The 15,601-nt window shown below is 42.9% G+C and overlaps 1 protein-coding gene across 2 annotated transcripts in view; it reads left to right on the top strand.

The window, feature by feature from the left end:
* The window catches only part of gdpd5a (glycerophosphodiester phosphodiesterase domain containing 5a), a 48,069-nt gene that overhangs the window by 14,502 nt on the left and 17,966 nt on the right, over positions 1–15,601 (top strand). For both annotated transcript variants that reach the window (XM_034684610.1, XM_034684611.1), the window contains exon 3: positions 7,948–8,051. In XM_034684610.1, coding sequence (XP_034540501.1) covers positions 7,948–8,051 — 104 coding nt within the window. The remainder of the gene's footprint in view (positions 1–7,947; positions 8,052–15,601) is intronic.

Consider the following 15,601-nt stretch of genomic DNA (forward strand, 5'->3'; position numbering starts at 1 on the left):
ATCATCCCGACAGCGTCCAGACGGATGCTACAGTACATCTACATTTCTGTAGGACTTACTGAATGTCATTAATTCTTTTGCTTGTCAGAGCCCCCATGGTGAGAGCTTTTTAGACTCTGATCCAGACTACACTCCTGAGCAAAGTATCTCATCGGGTCAGAGGGGACAGGCCCAAGGTCGAGTGAGTGGGGAAGTAAATAGAGTCAGTGGAAGCAGAGGCAGGGGATGGGGAGTGCACGCCGTGGAAATGTACGTGCTGGAGGCGGGCAGAACGGCAGGACGGGATTTGATTGGTTTAAAATTTTGGAACCCAAAAACGGTGATTCGTTGGTGTTTTCCCAGGTTTACTCCGGCTGTAGATAGCAGCTTTTCTTCGCTCTTTTTTAGACACACATTATGTATTGATTGCCATCGGGACATAAAGATCATTTTAACCAGTATAACAAAAAGTGTATCTAAATCTGACTACCAACCCCAGCTTTAAATGATTTGCAAACCATCAAATTCTACTTTGAAGAACATTTTACACAAAATCCTATCTTTTTTTGGATTGGGGACTTTTTTTCATTAAAGGAATTTATTATTGAGGTTGTTGTTTAATCCTATAACACACAGTTCTCAAATTAGGGGTCAGAAGCCAAATGTAGATCTCTAAAAGTCCTGAAAGTATCCCTTTAGAAAAAGTTGTGAGAAAACTCTACCCAGAATCTTTATTTTTTGCAGAGCATGTGTTTCCTATGACACGGTGCACTTGCAGTGGTAAGGTATTCAAAGTCCAATATTATTGTCCAACACATCTTTGCATTGGTGGTCCCCTGCAATGAAAGGTCAAATTTCATACATTTGGGTTGAGATTGTCATGAAGAAGATAGTGGTGGGCTCTGTGGGTGGATCAGTTGAGTAACACAGCTTCAGGAGATAATGTCATCCCATTTTCCACTGGATTCCAAAGCAACATCCAGACCAGAGCCTAGTAACTGGGTAAAATGATCCTCACAGTAAAGCGATGAACAGACTCAGCATAGTGTTTAGCTGTGGAAAGCAGAGCCAGACACCCAGCTGTGTTTGATACCCGCTGTGCATCCACAGCAACTGATGCTGGATGTCTTCTTTATCACAAAGAGTCAGTGCCTCAGTCATAAATTAGTCCATTTAATGAATGTGTGAGCCTGGCACTGATGATATGCTGACCAAGAGGATAAGGAATTAACACACAGCTGCCTCATCCCCTCTCTGTGTCTCCAAAGCTTCATGTAGTCACACACACAAAGTGCTTTGACATTACACTGCAACACATCAATGTCTGACTGATTGTTTTATTGCACCAATGAGGACAGATAGACCCTCAGTGTTGCTTTTGGTTACCAGTTTATTGTTCTTGTTTAAACCATCAGAGCTCACTTTGTCTGGGCTCAGAGACAAGGCAAATGTTTTGAGCTTTTTATCCCTGATTCTGCCCTCCCAACAATCAATGCAGAAACCTGGTTTGGGATCACGTTGGTACCCTGTTATCTGTTTATGTTTGGGCTTTTTAAAGAAAGGGCTTTTAACAAGCTAAAATGCACGGGGCAGCGCATGTGGCAAAGTGAATTATCACCCAGGTTTTACACAATCTTAGCGCTGAGTGAGACTTATAAGCCTTTTCCACTACACAGTTCCAGCCCTACAGGCGCACAGGTGGCACGTTGCTATATTGAGGAAGCAGAATACTTCATAGCGTACATTTCTTTTGCTATTACTACTAGTACGACTAACACTATAGGCCCTTTTCCACTACACAGTTCCAGCTCAACTCGACTCGACTCTACTCGGTTTGGGTACTCACGATGGGCGGGGTCGTCATAACACAGCTGCGCCAAACTGCTGCGCCAAACTGCGTTCACGTCATTTTGAACGCGACACAAACACAACAATCACAAATAATGGAGGACATGGAGGTAATGGTGTACTTAGTGCTCGGTCTGTGGCTTTGCGTGCAGACATTGTACAGTACTGATGTCGTTGTTTTTTTAAATGGCGGGTTTGATTCCTGTCTTGGGTGTTGCGCTCATGACTCTTCGGTGACGACACTCTCTGACCAATCAGTGGCCGGCAGTCTGTGGACGTCACCTTTTAGTATCCGCTCAGCTTGCTTGGAACCAGAGCAGAGCAGGTACAAAAAACTGGTATCTGACACGAGGTACCGCGCCCTTGGAAACACAAACTGAGTAGAGTCGAGTCAAGTTGAGTGGGGTAGACGGGCCGGTGGAAAAGGGCCAAAAGGGTGCAAAGATGTTGGATTAAGTCCTTTTATTATTAAAAGGTGTTTTTGGGCATTACTTAAATCCAACTACTCTATGTGACTGCTTTTGTTCCCTTTAAGAGCCAAGTGCACCTGCAGGCAGGCATGATACTTTTACACAGCTGTTACAAGGCTGTAGTTTTTGGCCCTGCAGTGCTGAGGTGAAGCAGCCGTGGGAGGAGATAGGGGTGAAGGAGTCCTCATCTTAGCATCCCTATATTAGCCCTCATATGGCCCTTTTCCACTGGCCCGTCTTAGCCCTACTCTACTCGACTTGACTGGACTCTACTCGGTTGCGTTTCCACGGGCGCGGCACCTCGTGTCAGATACCAGTTTTTCGTACCTGCTCTGCTCTGGTTCTAAGCGAGCTGAGCGGCTACTAAAAGGTGACGTTGACGGACTGCCGACCACTGATTGGTCAGAGAGTGTCGTCACAGAAGAGTCATGAGCGCTACACCCAACAAAGGAATCAAACCCGCCATTTTTAAAAAACGACATCGGTACTACACAATGTCTTCACGCAAAGTTTCTCTGTGGTTTCTCCTCTCTCACTCGGCCTGCGACTAAAAGCCACAGACCGAGCACTAAGTACACCATTGCCTCCATGTCCTCCATTATTTGTGATTGTTGTGTTTGTGTCGCGTTCAAAATGACATGAACGCAGTTTCGTGCAGCAGTTTTGCGCAGCTGTGTTATGATGACCCCACCCACCGTGAGTCGGTACTTGGGCTGGTGGAAAAGGTACCCAAACCGAGTAGAGCCGAGTCGAGTAGAGCTGGAACTGTGTAGTGGAAAAGGGCCTATAGTGTTAGTCGTACTAGTAGTAATAGCAAAAGAAATGTACGCTATGAAGTATTCTGCTTCCTCAATATAGCAACGTGCCACCTGTGCGCCTGACCACACCTCATTATAAGACCAACACGCCCATGGTCACAATATGGGTGCCTGTTCCCTCGCTATTTACACAACCTGGGCACTGAAAGTTGCCCTATGGCTTCTTGCAAACGTCTTGCAAAATCATCAGGGCCACCATTTAAGTGTGAGGAGAAAAACTGCCCACAGTATAGCTTATCAGAAGTAAACATAGAAACACCTGAGGCTAACACTCTATCATACTTCTTTGACAGATACTTAAACTGGCATATAAAATGTCACCTCCATGACTTGCTGTGGGACAGAGCTGGCTGTGTCTCTCTGAACACTTTTTCATTCAGGCTTATTTTACCGTTGGCATTACTTGTTTTATCATTGCAAAGCATCACTACAAACTACACTGAAAGAGGTTGTTTATTTTTCCATCTGTCTGGCACACACTGGAATCTTTATAATATCCTGTAGTGATAAGCCACTACTTAAAAATCTTGTTATTTTTTCATGTTAGAGATCAGGAAGAAGAGTACTACTGAAGTACTCAGCCTTGGTTAAAGATAACTGAGTATTTCTGCTGACCTGCAGTTTTCTGAGAGTTTGCTCCAGATATATGGAGCATGGAAACTGAAAGCTGCTTTTCAATGTTTGGTGCTGACTCTGGGGACAGATCTGTCCCAGATTACCTGGGAAGTCTGGATTGTTAGTCAGAAGAGTTACCATCTACCAATGCTTAACAGTGAAGAAAACAAAAGAGGAAGGCTGTAAAAATCTGGATGACAAAATGTTTTAGAAACACACTAAGCCAGCAAGCTTTATACTTAATTGAGAGCTTCTTGTTAGATATCTGTCGTTGGATGACGTGAGCATCAGGGCTTAGATGTCTCCTGTTTCTTTTAAACATCATCAGCTGTGCCAGCTTCTTGATTTTGTGGTCCTATAAATTCCTATTGAAAACAGGTTTAAACTTATTTTGAGGAAACTACTTTTGTTTATATTCTACATTCTAGTGTTATGTCAAGGTTCACCTTGATGCCTTTTTTTTGTGCCTGACAATACCATCAGCTGCTCTCTTTCACTGAAGACTTCTCTTTCATTGGGTACCATGGTCTTGGTACTTGGAAAGTATTGACTTAAGCATTATTTCAAAGAATCAAATGACATGTATCCACATTTATAATCCAGCTGTGATACATACTTGATTGGCAAAGTGTTGCCAGGGATAACTTGATCAAACATGAACAAACGGATCCTCATCTATTTCAATTTCAAGGACATTTGAACAAGCAGCTGTTTCATACATGTTTGCCATGTGGGCTTTATTTGAATACAACAAACTCTTACATTATAAGCCTTTTGCATTTCGTAGTACACACTATATTCCTCAGCTTTTCAGTGTTCATCTTTGTATATCAGCTCCCGCCATCAGTCCCATGTGCTGCTGACTCTAACCTTGTCTGGCTGTTCACTGTCAAGTAAGCAAATTATTATCATAAGGTGAGGTTGGCATACTGATCAGGATTCATGAGAGCTGTCGGCTCATGCTATACTATACTGCAACTCATTAGTTTTGAAGATGACAAAGTTACGAGTTTTTAGGGTTGCAAAGGGGTGGAAAATTTCCAGTAAATTTCCGGAAAGTTTCAGGTAAATTTCCATGGGAAGTTAAGCCGGGGAATTTTGGTAATATTCAAAATTGGAAAGTTTCCATGGGAATTTATTGGAATTAATGGGAATTAACTGGGAATTGAGGTTAACTTAATGGAAATGTATCAAGGCATAAATATTTGTTTTGTTATAAGCAGACATCCATTCAAAATAATACAATTAAAACAGATGTATTTGTAAATAGAACTTCATCAAGTGTCAAATATTTTATTGAACAATCAATTTTTTCATTGAAGAACAAAAACATAAATGTTGAGTTAAATATTACTCATCCCCCCGACCCAAACCATTAAAACATTAACAAAAATGTAATCCCAACAAAGTCCCATTCAAAATGTTAAATGAAAAGAGCCTCTCTCCCTCCAAAAGAGTCCCATTCAACATGCAAATAAAAAAGCATCTTCCCTCAAGCTGAGCCTCTGCATTTTTGCTTAACCCTTTCAGTTAATGGGCTCTTCCTGGGCTCTTCTTATGTTCCCTATTAAGAGCCAACCTTCAATTTAGTAAATTCCTGGTTTATTCACATAAATTCCTGTTAATTCCCATGGAAAGTTTCCAACTTTAAAAAATTCCTGGAATTTTGCAACCTCACAAGTTTTTCCTTATTAATTATAATTACGTTAGTGATCCATATGGCCCGCCTCTTCCCTGCTGGTGGGAGCCGAATAGACAAACTGGAGCAGCTGAGAGTGAAATATGTCTCTAAAGGGAGCTCTATAGGAAGTAGTTCCTGGCGGTCTCCTGTTTCTCACCATATTCATCACCAAGAAGATTTTCTCACTCAGGGATTACTTAACCTGTTGCTCACCTCCTTTCACTGACCTAACTGCTCACCGCTTCCTGGATCCTAATCCACTGAACAACTAGTCTCTGGGAGAGGAACACAGAGACACAAAGAAGACTTGGACAAAGGCAGATTTACAGATTTAATAGACTTAAATAGTCTCTGCAGGAGAAAAAGGCTACATCAGGGTGATTATAGGATGACTCTTCCTAATGTTTTGTAAGCTAGAGCTTATTTTACAGTTTATTTGTGTCAAAGTCACCTAAATCAGAAACCATGATACAAAAAATGCTTGATTCTTTTGGAACCAGCACCCTCTGGCTTATGTGCTTGTCTGAATTTGATTCTCATATCCTCCCTGTGTTATATAAGGTGATAATATTCTCTGATGAATATTCTTAGCATGACAATGGCGGAACATTTCTGAAAATCATTCTGTGTCGACTCAGCTGCCTCATCAGTGCAGCCATTTGCTCTGTACCTGCACACACATCTACTTATCACACAGCCTCTTACATAAGCTGCTGGAAATGGTGAGTCCAGGCACGGTGTGTTGCAAAGCTGATCAATGCTCATCAGGATCTGTGGAGCGGCCTATCATTCTCCTCACCTCCCCACACAGAGCATTAGCTGCTAATCCTGTTAACCAGTGAAGGGAAGAGTCCTTGACTGCTGCACACACTCTCCTTTACACCTTTGCCCCACATAGCCGGCCTGTACAGGAAGGGGTTAAGTACTTGTGAGCATGGTCTGCAGCACATGCAGCAGAGCATCACGGCTGAGCAGATCCAGTCAGGATAAACAGGTCCTCTATAAAAACTCTTAAAGCTCCTGTTAGAATATTTTAGTTTATGCTGAGTTTGGCGCCCCCTGTGGACATGTGAAAGTATTTTTTTTTTCTTTTACAAAAAATTGAATTTAATGAATTTGATTTCCTAATGAATCCTGATATGTGTTTGTACCAAAACAAACCGAGTCTCTGGCCCAGCCCAGGGTAAAACTAATGCCTTTAAACAAATGAATGACACAAATCTACAATTTACTCTCAACTCAACTCAATTCAACTCAACTCAACTCAACTCAACTCAACTCAACTCAACTCAACTCAACTCAACTCAACTTTATTTATATATCACCTTACATACATAAAAACATGCAGCCCAAAGTGCTTCACAGAATAACAGAGACAGAAAACAACAGCAATGGTAAAATTATAAAAGGCTTGATTATAAATAAAATAATTACCACTAAATACTACTAAAATCAATACAGTAAAATGAATCAAATAAGTAGTAGTTTAAAATAAGCCAGCGTTAACAAGATCAGATGAACACAAGAAATAAATAGATAAATAAATAATAAAATAAGATAAATATATGTTAAAGCAATGACTAAAATAATAATGATTAAATTCATAATAAAAGTAATTAAAATGATAATAATGCAGTCCAGGTCTAAAAATAAACTACTCCAAATTAAAAGCTAGATTAAAAAGTAAGTCTTAAGTTTACTTTTAAAAACACCCAGAGAGCTCGCTCTTCTAATGTCCAGAGGCAGAGAGTTCCACAGTTTAGGGGCGTAAAAACAGAAAGCTCTCTGGCCGGCGCTTGTGTGAGACACACGAGGAACATTTAAAAGGTAAGCATTCGAGGACCTCAGTGATCGGGTGGGAACATTAAATGACAGGAGATCAGTGATGTATGGAGGAGCAAGGCTGTTAAGAGCTTTAAAAACAAGTAAAATAACTTTAAAATCAATTCTAAAAGAGACAGGGAGCCAGTGCAGAGTTTTAAGAAGAGGAGTTATGTGATCAGTTTTATTTTTTTGTGTTAAAACTCTGGCAGCAGTGTTTTGAACAAGTTGCAGTTTCATGATAGACTTTTTGGGCAAACCAGTAAAAAGAGAGTTGCAGTAGTCGATGTGGCTTGTGATAAAAGCATGAATTAAAATTTCAGCATCTTTCTGGGATAAAAAAGGTCGGAATCTGAATCTAAAACTACTCCCAGGTTTGTGACCTTTGATTTAATTTAAATTAAATTTAACTCTCAGCAACACACAGTTGGCAAAGTGTTGAGCTGATTACATTCAGAGCTGTGTTCTCGTTGATGGGCGGGCCAAGCTCTTGAGGAGTGAAACAGTGCATGCTCATCTCTGATTGGTGTGTTGTTTTTTTTCAGGCTGCAACACAAGTGCAGGAGTATACGGCCTTGGAGGATACAGCATGCACAGCCACACAAACACACACATACAGAGAACACTCACAGTTGCTGCTCTTACACTGATTATAGCAGCATTGATATTCTGTCTCATACTCTACAACTTTGTGTTGTTTGTGTTTTTCTCACAGTGGGAGTGTACATGGTTCAGCCTCCTGTGCAGTTCTTTCATCCTGTTACTCTTCTGGGCTTACTTCTGGCTGGTGGCTCAAAATGACATCAACGAGTTCAACATGTGAGTCTGTCATCAAATATTTGGCTTTATATTGTTTGTGAATAATCTTTTCAGCAGCAGAAGGGAGACCAGGCAAACAAGCTTGTGTTGTTTTTCAATTGTGTCCCTTAAACTGTTGAAAACATGAGCAAAGTCTTAGAGACGACACTTGATGGTTTCTAAAGAGGCATTAAGTGCAAAGAGGGCGGTCACCATATAAGAAATGCTGACTCCTACTAACTTCCAGCATACATTGAAACCATGAAAGAGGTGCTGTTGAGACCATGGACATATGTTGCATTCATGTGCTCATAGGATAGTCCTAGTTTCTGAGTTAAGAAGTTGTTTTCTGACTTTGGTGTGTTGATGTGTTTTCAATTCTGAAAGTCAGGTTTAAAGTTACCTGACAGTTGCTGCAGGGTTCTCACGCGTCCTGGAAAACCTGGAAAACCTGGAAAACAGTTGACCAGTTTTCCAGTACTGGAAAACACCTGGAAAATGGGAGAAAAAGTCAAATGTCCTGGAAAATCACATATAGTCCTGGAAAATGAATCCAACATGGCTGCATGCGACCTGACCAGATTAACAAAACACATCCCTATTCATTGAAAGTTGAGTGCACGCTGTGCTGGAAGAGACAGCGACACTGCGCAACTTTTTTCACATCTTTTCTCCTTCACTTCATAATCATGCATTCACAGAAAACGGGGGTATATTGTTCATGTTTTATGGTGCATTAAAGGTGACATATCATGCAAAATCGACTTTTTAATGGTTCTCTCCCTGAAATATGTGTCCATGGCATGTCTACAAACCCCCTGGAAATGAAATGAATCCATTCTGCCCCTGTTCTGATTTCTCAACCATTCTGTAAATGTGTTTTTCATACGTCACAATGCACAATCTGTAACGGAAGTCAGAGCTCGGAGCTTGTTCAGCCCATCGACTGTATAAAATACAACTCAACCCCTCCTCTGTTTTTCATTCCCTGCACATGTGTGCTAACAAGGAGCTTATGAGGGAGGCATGCTAGTTGTAGGCTGTCTTAATAAACACAAAGGTCGGTTTTACTCCCCACGTTTGCAGATTTGAAGATCTAGTGGATGATTTTTAGTTTTCATGGAAAAGTGCTAGCGCTAGTTAGCATAGCCACATAGCTACATGTTCGTAGCTGTGTACCAAGACACATGTCGACATACTGACAAATAAATCAACAAGAAACACTAAATCTGTGACCAATGGTTCAGAAAGGTCCTGCTGCAGGCGCCTCTCCGTCAGGATCAGGGTTCAGGGTTAGGATTAGGGTTAGGGTTTGGGTTAGGGTTGTGATTAGGGTTAGGATTAGGGTTCGGGTAAAGGTTTGGATAAGGGTTGGGGTTAGGCTTAGGGTTGTGATTAGGGTTAGGGTTTGGATTAGGGTTAGGATTAGGGTTAGGATTAGGGTTAGGGTTAGGGTTAGGGTTAGGGTTGTGATTTGGATTAGGGTTAGGGTTAGGGTTAGGGTTGTGATTAGGGTTAGGATTAGGGTTAGGGTTAGGGTTTGGATTAGGGTTAGGGTTAGGGTTAGGATTAGGGTTGTGATTAGGGTTAGGGTTAGGATTAGGGTTAGGGTTGTGATTAGGGTTAGGGTTTGGATAAGGGTTGGGATTAGGGTTAGGGTTCTGATTAGGGTAAGGGTTTGGATAAGGGTTGGGATTAGAGTAAGGGTTAGGGTAAGGGTTTGGATAAGGGTTAGGGTTAGGGTTGTGATTAGGGTTAGGGTTTGGATTAGGGTTGGGATTAGGGTTAGGGTTTGGACTAGGGTTAGGATTAGGGTTAGGGTTTGGATTAGGGTTAGGGTTGTGATTAGGGTTAGGGTTGTGATTAGGGTCAAGGTTTGGATTAGGGTTAGGGTTAGGGTTAGGATTAAAGTAAGGGTTTGGATAAGGGTTAGGGTTAGGGTTGTGATTAGGGTTAGGGTTTGGATTAGGGTTGGGATTAGGGTTAGGGTTTGGACTAGGGTTAGGATTAGGGTTAGGGTTTGGATTAGGGTTAGGGTTGTGATTAGGGTTAGGGTTGTGATTAGGGTCAAGGTTTGGATTAGGGTTAGGGTTAGGGTTAGGATTAAAGTAAGGGTTAGGGTTAGGATAAGGGTTAGGGTTGTGATTAGGGTTAGGGTTTGGATAAGGGTTATGGTTAGGATTAGGGTTAGGGTTGCGATTATGGTTAGTTTGGTTCTAGGGTTAGAACCAAACTCAAGCAAACTAAACCAGAATTTAACCAGACCTGAACCAGAACCGAACCAGAACTGAACCGTACCAGAACCGAACCAGTACCAGAACCGGACCAGAACAGGACCAGAATCACAACCAAACTCAAGCAAACCCAACCAGAACCGAACCAGAACCGTACCAGAAATGAACCAGAACCGAACCAGAACTGAACCTGAACCGAACCAGATCCGACCCAGATCCCAACTTTAACAGAACCGTACCAGAACCGAACTGTACCAGTACCAAACCAGAACAAAACCAGAACCGTACAAGAACCGAACCAGAACCGAACTCAAGCAAACCCAACCAGAACCGTACCAGAACTGAACCAGAAACGACCCAGAACTGAACCAGAACTTAACCATAACAGAACCGACCCGGAACCGAACCAGAACCAGAACAGAACCGAACCAGAACCGTTCCAGAACTGAACCAGAACCGAACCAGAACCAGAACGGTACCGTACCAGAACCGAACCAGAACCAAACAAGAACCTTGCCAGAACCGTACCAGAACCGAACCGTACCAGAACCGAACCAGAACCAGAACCAGAACCGTACCAGAACTTAACCAGAACCGAACTCAAGCAAACCCAACCAGAACCGTACCAGAACTTAACCAGAACCGAACCAGAACCAGAACAAAAACCGAACCAGAACCGAACCAGAACCGAACTGTACCAGAACTGACCCAGAACCGAACCAGAACCAGAACCGAACCAGAACCGAACCAGAACCGAACCAGAACCGAACTCAAGCAAACAGAACCAGAACTAAACTCAAGCAAACAGAACCAGAACCAGAACTGAACTCAAGCAAACAGATCCAGAACCAACTCAAGCAAATAGAATCAGAACCAGAACCGAACTTGAGCAAACAGGATTAGGGTTAGGATTAGGATTAGGATTAGGGTTAGGATTAGGATTAGGGTTAGGGTTAGGGTTAGGGTTTGGATTAGGATTAGGGTTAGGGTTGTGATTAGGGTTAGGGTTTGGATTAGGGTTGGGATTAGGGTTAGGGTTTGGACTAGGGTTAGGATTAGGGTTAGGGTTTGGATTAGGGTTAGGGTTGTGATTAGGGTTAGGGTTGTGATTAGGGTCAAGGTTTGGATTAGGGTTAGGATTAGGGTTAGGGTTAGGATTAAAGTAAGGGTTAGGGTTAGGATAAGGGTTAGGGTTGTGATTAGGGTTAGGGTTTGGATAAGGGTTGGGATTAGGGTAAGGGTTTGGATAAGGGTTGTGATTAGCATTTGGATTAGGGTTACGGTAAGGGTTGTGATTAGGGTTAGGGTTTGGATAAGGGTTATGGTTAGGATTAGGGTTAGGGTTGCGATTATGGTTAGTTTGGTTCTAGGGTTAGAACCAAACTCAAGCAAACTAAACCAGAATTTAACCAGACCTGAACCAGAACCGAACCAGAACTGAACCGTACCAGAACCGAACCAGTACCAGAACCGGACCAGAACAGGACCAGAATCACAACCAAACTCAAGCAAACCCAACCAGAACCGAACCAGAACCGTACCAGAAATGAACCAGAACCGAACCAGAACTGAACCTGAACCGAACCAGATCCGACCCAGATCCCAACTTTAACAGAACCGTACCAGAACCGAACTGTACCAGTACCAAACCAGAACAAAACCAGAACCGTACAAGAACCGAACCAGAACCGAACTCAAGCAAACCCAACCAGAACCGTACCAGAACTGAACCAGAACTTAACCGTAACAGAACCAACCTGGAACCGAACCAGAACCAGAACAGAACCGAACCAGAACCGTTCCAGAACTGAACCAGAACCGAACCAGAACCAGAACGGTACCGTACCAGAACCGAACCAGAACCAAACAAGAACCTTGCCAGAACCGTACCAGAACCGAACCGTACCAGAACCGAACCAGAACCAGAACCGTACCAGAACTTAACCAGAACCGAACTCAAGCAAACCCAACCAGAACCGTACCAGAACTTAACCAGAACCGAACCAGAACCAGAACAAAAACCGAACCAGAACCGAACCAGAACCGAACTGTACCAGAACTGACCCAGAACCGAACCAGAACCAGAACCGAACCAGAACCGAACTCAAGCAAACAGAACCAGAACTAAACTCAAGCAAACAGAACCAGAACCAGAACTGAACTCAAGCAAACAGATCCAGAACCAACTCAAGCAAATAGAATCAGAACCAGAACCGAACTTGAGCAAACAGGATTAGGGTTAGGATTAGGATTAGGATTAGGGTTAGGATTAGGATTAGGGTTAGGGTTAGGGTTAGGGTTTGGATTAGGATTAGGGTTTGGGTTAGAATTAGGGTGAGGGTTAGGGTTAGGGTTAGGATTAGGGTTAGGGTTAGGATTAGTGTTAGGGTTAGGGTTGTGATTAGGGTTAGGATTAGGATTAGGATTAGGGTTAGGGTTAGGGTTAGGGTTGTGATTAGGGTTAGGGTTAGGATTAGGGTTATGATTAGGGTTAGGATTAGGGTTAGGGTTAGGATTAGGGTTAGGGTTAGGGTTGTGATTAGGGTTAGGGTTAGGATTAGGATTAGGGTTAGGGTTAGGGTTAGGGTTGTGATTAGGGTTAGGGTTAGGATTAGGGTTATGATTAGGGTTAGGATTAGGGTTAGGGTTAGGATTAGGGTTAGGATTAGGGTTAGGGTTAGGGTTATGATTAGGGTTAGGGTTGTGATTAGGGTTAGGGTTAGGATTAGGGTTAGGGTTAGGGTTAGCATTAGGGTTAGGGTTAGGGTTGTGATTAGGGTTAGGGTTAGGATTAGGGTTAGGGTTAGGGTTAGGATTAGGGTTAGGATTAGGGTTAGGGTTAGGATTAGGGTTAGGATTAGGGTTAGGGTTGTGATTAGGGTTAGGGTTTGGATAAGGGTTGGGATTAGGGTTAGGATTAGGGTTAGGGTTAGGGTTATGATTAGGGTTAGGGTTGTGATTAGGGTTAGGGTTAGGATTAGGGTTAGGGTTAGGGTTAGCATTAGGGTTTGGGTTATGGTTGTGATTAGGGTAAGGGTTTGGATAAGGGTTGGGATTAGGGTTAGGAATAGGGTTAGGATTAGGGTTTGGATTAGGGTTGTGATTAGGTTTTGGGTTAGGGTTGTGATTAGGGTTAGGATTAGGGTTAGGATAAGGGTTAGTGTTAGGGTTAGGGTTGTGATTTGGATTAGGGTTAGGGTTGTGATTAGGGTTAAGGTTTGGATTAGGGTTGTGATTAAGGTTAGGGTTTGGATTAGGGTTAGCGTTAGGATTAGGATTAGGTTTAGGGTTAGGGTTTGGATAATGGTTTGGATTAGGGTTAGGGTTGTGATTTGGATTAGGGTTAGGGTTGTGATTAGGGTTAAGGTTTGGATTAGGGTTGTGATTAAGGTTAGGGTTTGGATTAGGGTTAGCGTTAGGATTAGGATTAGGGTTAGGGTTAGGGTTTGGATTAGGGTTGTGATTAGGGTTAGGGTTGTGATTTGGATTAGGGTTAGGGTTGTGATTAGGGTTAAGGTTTGGATTAGGGTTGTGAGTAAGGTTAGGGTTTGGATTAGGGTTAGCGTTAGGATTAGGATTAGGTTTAGGGTTAGGGTTTGGATAATGGTTTGGATTAGGGTTAGGATTAGGTTTAGGGTTAGGGTTTGGATAATGGTTTGGATTAGGGTTAGGATTAGGGTTACGGTTAGGATTAGGGTTTGGATTAGGGTTAGGGTTAGGATTAGGTTTAGGGTTGGGATTAGGGTTTGGGTTAGGGTTGTGATAAGGGTTAGGGTTGGGATTAGGGTTAGGATTAGGTTTAGGTTTGGGATTAGGGTTAGGGTTTGGATAAAGGTTGGGATTACCGGAACTGAACCAGAACCTTACCAGATCCGAACCAGATCCGAACCTTACCAGAACCATACCAGAACCTAACCGTACCAGTACCGAACCAGAACCGTACTAGAAACGAACCAGAACCGAACTCAAGCAAACGGAACCAGAACCAAACCAGAATCGTACCAGAACTGAACCAGAACCGAACCAGATCCGAACCAGAACGGTGCCGTACCAGAACCGAACCAGAACCGAACCAGAACCAAACCAGAACCGAACCAAAACCGAACAAGAATCTTGCCAGAACCGTACCAGAACCGAACCGTACCAGAACAGAACTAAAACCAGAGCAGAACCAGAGCAGAACCAGAACCGAACTCAAGCAAACAGAACCAGAACCAAACTCAAGCAAACCCAACCAGAACCATACCAGAACCTAACCAGAACTGAACCAGAACCGAACCAGAACCGAACCGTACCTGAACCGTACCCGAACCGACCCAGAACCGAACCAGAACCGAAACAGAACCGAAACAGAACCGTTCCAGAACCGAACCAGAACCGAACCAGGACAGAACCAGAACCGAACTAGAACCAAACTCAAGCAAACAGAACTAGAACCAGAACTAAACTCAAGAAAACAGAACCAGAACCAGAACTGAACTCAAGCAAACAGAACCAGAACCAGAACTAAACTCAAGCAAACAGAACCAAACCAACTCAAGCAAATAGAATCAGAACCAGAACCAAACTCGAGCAAACAGAACCAAACCAAACTCGAGCAAACATTATTATTGTCCTCAGGTTGGCATTGAGTAAAATCAGATGCCTCAGCTTGGATTGTCTGATCCGGTTTCACCTCTCAGTGAGTATTTGACCGGTCTTCAAGAAGACTCTCTCTGAAGGAACAGATGAAGCCACGATACACAGCCTCCCCTCCATCACCTGTATCCTGTATCCTCACATGTGATTGGCCGCATGGCCACCATGCTGACCAATCGAAACAAAGTTCTGCTGTGAGCAGAGCTGGGGCTGAGCACTGTGAGAGCTAAGCAGGGAAAGGAACAAACTGGGAGCCGGCTCTCTCTCGATGCGAGTCGGCTCTTCTGATTAACTATAACGCATCGGCTCTCAGAGCCGCAGCTTTTGATCATGACACATCACTAATGTGCTTAATCTGTGTTACAATTATGAGGGGGTCCATGGACAATTTTCTCACCTGTAAGGGGTCCCTGGCTCCAAAAAGTTTGATAAACCCTGCTGTAGCTAGTAGGAGTGCAAAATGGTGAAAACAAACGGAACAAAAAGAACGACACAGCTGCACAGAAACTCCATGTTGTAGACTTCGCTGATCATAATGGACATCGCCATGCAGGAAGACAGTTTACATTTTTTTAAATCTCTGAGAGATCTTCAAATACAGAGTGCGTCTTTACACCGGTGTGATTTTTTTCAGAGTTTACGGTAACTCAAATAAAAAAACGTGACATTTGCTTTGTTTTATATCGACCACTTGGCAGG

This window comes from Notolabrus celidotus, chromosome 5 (genome assembly GCF_009762535.1).
Source record: "Notolabrus celidotus isolate fNotCel1 chromosome 5, fNotCel1.pri, whole genome shotgun sequence".
NCBI lineage: Eukaryota > Metazoa > Chordata > Actinopteri > Labriformes > Labridae > Notolabrus > Notolabrus celidotus.